This window comes from Nerophis lumbriciformis, linkage group LG09 (assembly GCF_033978685.3).
Source record: "Nerophis lumbriciformis linkage group LG09, RoL_Nlum_v2.1, whole genome shotgun sequence".
Lineage (NCBI taxonomy): Eukaryota > Metazoa > Chordata > Actinopteri > Syngnathiformes > Syngnathidae > Nerophis > Nerophis lumbriciformis.
The window spans coordinates 39952869-39960724 of record NC_084556.2 but is presented as its reverse complement, the minus strand read 5'-3'; the positions used below and the strand labels follow the sequence as shown (position 1 = coordinate 39960724).

Sequence of the window (7856 nt, the reverse complement as noted above, 5' to 3'; positions counted from 1 at the left end):
GGGATGAGAATCAGCACCTCCAAGTCCGAGTCCATGGTTCTCGCCCGGAAAAGGGTGGAGTGCCATCTCCGGGTTGGGGAGGAGACCCTGTCCCAAGTGGAGGAGTTCCAGTACCTCGTAGTCTTGTTCACGAGTGAGGGAAGAGTGGATCGTGAGATCGACAGGCGGATTGGTAAGGCGTCTTCAGTAATGCGGACGCTGTATCGATCCGTTGTGATGAAGAAGGAGCTGAGCCGGAAGGCAAAGCTCTCAATTTACCGGTCGATCTACGTTCCCATCCTCACCTATGGTCATGAGCTTTGGGTTATGACCGAAAGGACAAGATCACGGATACAAGCGGCCGAAATGAGTTTCCTCCGCCGGGTGGCGGGGCTCTCCCTTAGAGATAGGGTGAGAAGCTCTGTCATCCGCGGGGAGCTCAAAGTAAAGCCGCTGCTCCTCCACATCGAGAGGAGCCAGATGAGGTGGTTCGGGCATCTGGTCAGGATGCCACCCGATCGCTTCCCTCGGGAGGTGTTTAGGGCACGTCTGACCGGTAGGAGGCCACGGGGAAGACCCAGGACACGTTGGGAAGACTATGTCTCCCGGCTGGCCTGGGAACGCCTCGGAATCCCCCGGGAAGAGCTGGACGAAGTGGCTGGGGAGAGGGAAGTCTGGGCTTCCCTGCTTAGGCTGCTGCCCCCGCGACCCGACCTCGGATAAGCGGAAGAAGATGGATAGATGGATGGAGAAACGCTACTTTTACTCCGCACCATTTATCTACATTCAGCTCGCTACTCGCTACTGATTTTTATCGATCTGTTAATGCACGCTTTGTTTGTTTGTTTTGGTTTGTCAGACAGACCTTCAAAGTAGGATATATCGCATGCCTGCATTTCACCAATCAAATACAGTCACTGGTGACGTTTGACTCCGTTCCACCAATCAAACAGAGCCAGGCGGTCACGTGATTAACTGCACATAAAGTTTCAGCGGCAAACAACAACAATAATGACAGAGACAACAACGAACGCAAACACTCCTGGCCTCACATAAAATCGATGTTCACTCTTCAGACAACCAAAAAAATGAGTTATGTAATGCGTTATCATATGTGTCTCCCCAAACAAGTGGACATTTCAGCTTACTGTAACTCAACGTCAAATTTGAGGACTCACATCGCGGTAAGTAACGTTAGTAGATATTTTGGCTGTCAACGTAGGCTGATGTTAGCTTCCCTGCTATGAATCACTGTCAAATGTACATCGTGTGGGGACATTGATTAACGCACTGCAGCCTCATAGACAGACAGACAGAGACACACACACACAGTCGCACGCACACACACACGCATGCATACAAACACCAATCAGAAGTGCACAGTGTGTTCCCAGGTGCAGCCCACACCTATCAGTTTATGGTTTGCGTAAAGGCTAACTTGTTTTTTGTTTTTTTTTTGGAATCGCTGCCTACTGAGCCTATGGTGTTGTTAAGTTATTGTGGCTCAATTTGCCTTAATCTTTTTTATTTTAATGTATTATTATGTAATATATATTATTGTTTTAGTTCCTGGCTGTGAATTTGTTCATTGCTATTTTTATGTTTTTGTGCATTATTTGTTGCCGTCATCATTAATCGAGCAGGTTACTCATCAGTTACTCAGTACTTGAGTAGTTTTTTCACAACATACTTTTTACTTTTACTCAAGTAAATATTTGGATGACTACTCCTTACTTTTACTTGAGTAATAAATCTCTAAAGTAACAGTACTCTTACTTGAGTACAATTTCTGGCTACTCTACCCACCTCTGCTGATGTGTCATCTGTGTTGCTGCTGCTTGATCTCAGCGCTGCTTTGGACACCACAATACCCACACACATACTTCTCCAAACAGAGAGGAAAAGCTGTTCTCATTAGTAGGAAGGTTACTTTTACACTCCATAACTCCATTACAGACATAGAGGGCAGATACATAATTCTTAATATTTCTGTTGATGGGATAGATTGGTGTAGTGTCAACATTTATGGTCCAAATGATGACGTCCAAATTTTTACACACTTTCTTCTCTTCACTCTGCACTCACTCAAACTCGTCCTTGATTCTAGGAGGGGACCTCTACTTAGTATTTAATCCAAATAGAGATCGGTCCAGCGTGACTGGAAGTCACCGTGAATCTCAGTCAATGGGAATACTTAAGAAATATATGAACGATTATGGTATTTGCGATGCCTGGCATTCTTATCACCCCACTCTTTGGTAATACACTTATTTGTCACCAGTTCACCACTTGTTCTCTCACATTGACTACTTTTTAACAAGTAGCTCAATTTTATTTGACATCTCGAACTTTCACATCCACCCTATCATCATCAGTGACCATACACCTGTCTCACTCTCCCCACTACCAAAACTATCACTGCACCTACAAAACAATGGAGACTTAATTCATCATCACTAAAGAACCCAGACTTTGTAGACCGATTTTTATTTTTTATTTTAATGACCAACCAGAAACAACGGCGTGTGTTCCGTCAGAGACTGTGAAAGTAGTAATGCAAGGAAAAATATATTTCCTATTCATCATACAAGAAGAAAGGAACATTTATTAGAGCAGGAAGTTGAAAATTTCATCAAACTATTAGAAATAGCTTCCGCTAACTCAAAAATCGAACACATTTTGAACAAATTGATAAAACTCAAATTAGACTTAAGAGAAATAATTGAAAAGAAAAGTAAATTTCTGCTGCAGATGTTACGCTTAGAGAAGTTTGAACATGACAATAAACCAAGCAAACATTTGGCTAACCAACTTAAAATTAAGCAAAAAGCTCTATACTATCCATTAAGGATTCAGCTGGGAACATTATACACATTCCTGAGAAATGTAACTTTATCTTTAGAGTCTTTAACAGAAACACATAAACACCCCAGACTGACCCACATCTTTCAGATATTGAGAATTTCTTAATAATATAGACTTACCCCTCTTAAATACAAGGCAGGTATCATATTTAGATCTTGCTATTTCAGTATCTGAAATGTATGATGCTCTTCAACAGATGCCAAACAATAAAGCACCAGGGCCTGATGGGTTCCCTGTGGAGTTCTACAAAACATTCTGGTGACTGCTAGCTATAATATTTACAAAAATGGCTTTAGAGATTAAAGAAAACTAATTTCTTCCTCCAAATATGAAATCTGCTATAATCAGTCTCTTGCTAAAACCTGATAAAGACCCAACACTTTCCTCCAGTTACCGGCCAATCTCCCTGATTAATGCTGATCTTATACAGTAATTATCTGCAATGTATTAGCTCAGGGATTAGAAAAAGTCACTCCATATATAGTACATCCTGAGCAATCCGGTTTCATCAAACGGAGACAAAGGTCCAACAATGTTTGCCAATGTGATAGACTATTCTGTTACTCATAATCTAAAAACTGCTCTTGTTTCATTAGATGCTGAAAAGGTGTTTGATAGAGTGATTTGGAATGTTCTTCTAGCTACTCTACAAAAAAATTTGGATTCGGAGACTTATTTTTAACATAGATCAAAGTTCGATATAGTTTTCCCACAGTATTCGGTTAGAACTAACAGCTAAAGGTTTCATTTTATGGGGGGCACGAGGCAAGATTGTCCATTTAATTTATTGAACCTCTTGCAACCACAATTCGACAGCATGCACATATTAAAGGCATCCATACTGCAACCGTTCATCATAAAATAAGCCTTTATGCTGATTATATATTACTTTTCCAACAAAATCCACATGCTTCTCTTCAAGACACAATCTCACTCATTGATAATTTCAGTTCTATTTCAGATTACTCCATCAACTGGTCCAACTCTACTGTGTTACTTATTAACTTTGACTTTCAGAGCACCTCATCCATTCCACTGCACAAAGGGGACTTTTAATACCTGGGTATCAATATTTCTTCCACCTTGTCAGATCTGAATGGCTTGAATTACTATCTAATCTTAAAATCAATTGAGGATGATCTGGCACGTTGGAAGACACTGCTCATCTCACTTATGAGAAGGCTTTATTCTACCATGAAAATGATGGTCTTGCCTAGGGTTAATTATCTTTTTTCAATGATGGAGCTGTTTGTAATATTAGGATAGTTAACCCATCACATACCTCTGGTACTGTTCCCTGAGCATTCAGAACAGCTGTTATTCATCCTCTGCTCAAAAGACTTAACCTCTATTATGACCTCTTGCTAAACTACCGGTCGGTGTCACAGCTCCCCTTTAGCTCTAAAATCCTTGAAAAAACTATTGCACAGCAGCTAAATGAACACTTAGCGTCTAACTATCTCTGTGAAACCTTTTCAGTCTGGTATAGGAAAAACCACTCTACTGAGACAGCACTCGCTAAAGTGGCTGATTATTTGTAGTTAACTGTGGATGCTGATGCGTCATCTGTGTTGCTGCTGCTTGATCTCATCGCTGATTTCGATACCATCGATCATAACAATCTATTAGAATGTATCAAAACAGGTATCGGTATATCACATTTAGTCCCTTCTATGCTGCCGCTAAGCAATGTCCTACGCAAACACGGTGTTAGCTTTCACTGTTATGCTGATGACACCCAACTCTACATGCCCCTAAGGCTGACCAACACACCAGATTGTATTCACCTGGAGGCGTGTCTTGTTGAAATTAACCCTTGTGTGGTGTTCGGGTCTGTGGGACCCGTTTTTGATTTTTATTAAAAGAAAAATGATACAATTAATTAATTTTTCAAACTGAGACTCACTGACTTTGGCTCATTTTCTGTGAAGAACATATATCAGAATACATATTTAATGACCACACACCATACACCCCACCTACACATTTCTATTACATATAAGATGTCCGGGTCCACTAGACCGGGGCACACACACACACATACACACACACAGCAGGCCTAGACAGGGGGAGGACAGAGTGTAGGTACACAGAACATCAGAGTGTCAAATGTGCGAGAAAATGAGAGCAGACAGTGTTGACAAACAATGTTGCAACCTTGTGTGGGAACCGCAGGTGCAGAAATACAAAAGAGGAATCCCTGTGGGATGCAGAAACTGGCAGATACATTTCCATGCAACGTTCATATTGTTGTTACTCAGCCAGTGTTTGTTGGTCTTAGACTTAGACTTAGACTAACTTTTTATTGTCATTCAAATTTGAACTTTACAGGACAGATAAGAACGAAATGTTGTTGCATTAGCTCATGGTAGTGCAGGATAAAAAAGCAATAAGGTGCAGATATAAATAAATAGATTACTGTACAGATAAATAAATTGCACTTTTGCATATGCATCCAGTTTTATGGATGTATGTTATATTGTCTTTATATTCCAGCGAGTTAATCCATTTTTGGGGGGAATTGAGGGGATTATTATGATGCGTTCAAGAGTCTTACGGCCTGAGGGAAGAAGATGTTACAGAACCTGGAGGTTCTGCTGCGGAGGCTGCGGACCTCTTTCTAGAGTCCAGCAGTGAAAACAGTCCTTGGTGGGGGTAGGAGGAGTCTTTGCAGATTTTCTGAGCCCTGGTCAGGCAGCGGCTTTTTGCAATCTCCTGGATAGGAGGAAGAGGAGTCCTGATGATCTTTTCCGCCGTCCTCACCACTCTGTGCAGAAACTTCCAGTCTGAGGCACTGCAGGCTCCAGTCCAGACAGAGATGCAGTTGGTCAGTAGGCTCTCTATAGTGCCTCTGTAGAAAGTGGTGAGAATGGGGGGAGCGAGCTGTGCTCTTTTCATCCGACGCAAAAAGTGCATGTGCTGCTGAGCTCTTTTTACAAGAGTTCCGGTGTGTAGGGACCAGGTCATATTGTCAGTTATCTGCACCCCCAGGAACTTGGTGCTGCTTACCATCTCCACTGCTGTGCCGTTGAAGAAGAGTGGAGTGTGGCTGGACTGGTGCTTCCTGAAGTCGACGATGATCTCCTTGGTCTTGTCGACGTTCAGGACCAGGTTGTTGGTTGTGCACCAGTCAACCAGATGTTTCACCTCTTCCCTGTAGTCGATGTCGTTGTTGTCACGGATGAGGCCCACTACTGTTGTGTACTTCACAATGTGGTTAGTAGTGGACCTGGCACAGCAGTCATGGGTCATCAATGTAAACGGTAGTGGACTCGGACGCAGCCCTGGGGGGAGCCGGTGCTCAGGGAGATGGCACTGGAGGTGTTGTCGCCCACTCTCACTGACTGTGGTCTGTCTGTGAGGAAGTCAAGCAGCCAGTTGCAAAGGGGGTACTGAATCCAAGGGGGGCCAGTTTGCTCACCAAGTGCTGCGGGATGATGGTGTTGAATGCCGAGCTGAAGTCCAGAAACAACATCCGCACGTGTGTGTCCTTTCCTTCCAGATGTTCTTAGCTCAGGTGGAGTGCAGAGGAGATGGCGTCCTCTGTGGAGCGGTTAGGGCGATAAGCAAACTGGTATGGGTCGAATGTGGGGGGTAAGTCTGGAGACAATGTATTCCTTTACCAGCCTCTCGAAGCACTTCATTACAGATGTTTTTTGGGATGAGGTAAACATCTGTTCAGTATTTTAACATAAAAGTGTTTGATTGTGAGGCACTAAAAGCCACAAAATGCAACGGGTCCATCAGACCCACAGACACAATAACAACAATATGAACACCACACAAGGATTAAATGATGGATGTCCAGAAACTTTTTATATCTTAAAGCTAAGAAAATGGAAATGTTGATTTGCTGGACACCGGCACTTATTTAATAATACCACCTTAACATTCAACAATAAAGCAATTATACAAAGCGACTCTGTTAAATGTCAGCATTATCTTCTACCCAACTCTCTTGTTTGAGTCACACATTAAGAGTGTTACTAAAACAGCCTTCTTTCATATCTGTAATATCGCTAAAATATGTCACATTTTGTCCACCACCGACGCTGAGATCATCATTCATGCATTCGTTACGTCTCGTCTCGATTACTGTAACATATTATTTTCGGGTCTCCCTATGTCTAGCACAGTGGTTCTTAACCTGGGTTCGATCGAACCCTAGGGGTTCGGTGAGTCGGCCTCAGGGTTTCGGCGCAGCCTGCGCCGCGGAGGTCAAGACACACCCGACTCATCGTGTAAATAAAAACTTCTCCCTATCGGCGTATTATGGATACCCCCAAACAATGTTCCCTCTAATTTTCCATCTGATTTGCAGGTGTGTAATTTGTTGTGAGTTCATGCACTGTGTTGGTTTTGTTCTTTGAACAAGGTGATGTTAATGCACAGTTCATTTTGTGCACCAGTAAAAAAAACATATAACTTTGTCTTGAAGTTGAAAAAAAAAAAAAAAATTATTTCACTGAAGAAAGGTTCGGCGAAGGCGCGTAAGAAAGAGGTGGGGTTCGGTACCTCCAACAAGGTTAAAAACCACTGGTCTAGCATTAAAAGATTACAGTTGGTACAAAATACGGATGCTGTAATTTTGACAAGAACAAGAAAGTTTGATCATATTACGCCTATACTGGCTCACCTGCACTGGCTTCCTGTGCACTTAAGATGTGACTTTGAGGTTTTATTACTTGCGTATAAAATACTAAACGGTCTAGCTCTATCTTATCTTGCGGATTGTTTAGTACCATATGTCCCGGCTAAAAATCTGCGTTCTAAGATCTCCGGCTTATTAGTGATTCCCAGAGCCCAAAAAAAGTCTGCAGGCTATAGAGCATTTTATATTCAGGCTCCAGTACTCTGGAATGGTAACTGTTACAAATGGTACCTCAATAGAAGCATTTAAGTCACATCTTAAAACTCGTTGATATACTTTAGCTTTTAAACAGGCCCCTTTTTAGAGCAGTTGATCTGCCGTCTCTCTTTTCGGGTCTGCCCCCCTTTCCTGCTCGGAGAGG

General features: G+C 42.4%; 1 protein-coding gene across 1 annotated transcript; it reads right to left on the bottom strand.

The window, feature by feature from the left end:
• Positions 1-5186: 5186 nt before the first annotated feature.
• On the bottom strand, positions 5187-6505 carry LOC133607076 (uncharacterized). The gene is made up of 2 exons (XM_061961536.2): positions 6266-6505; positions 5187-6199 (listed from the first exon to the last, which is right to left on the bottom strand). The coding sequence occupies exon 2, from the start codon at positions 6094-6096 to the stop codon at positions 5398-5400; it is 699 nt and encodes a 232-aa protein (XP_061817520.2). The 5' UTR covers positions 6097-6199; positions 6266-6505; the 3' UTR covers positions 5187-5397.
• Positions 6506-7856: the final 1351 nt, after the last annotated feature.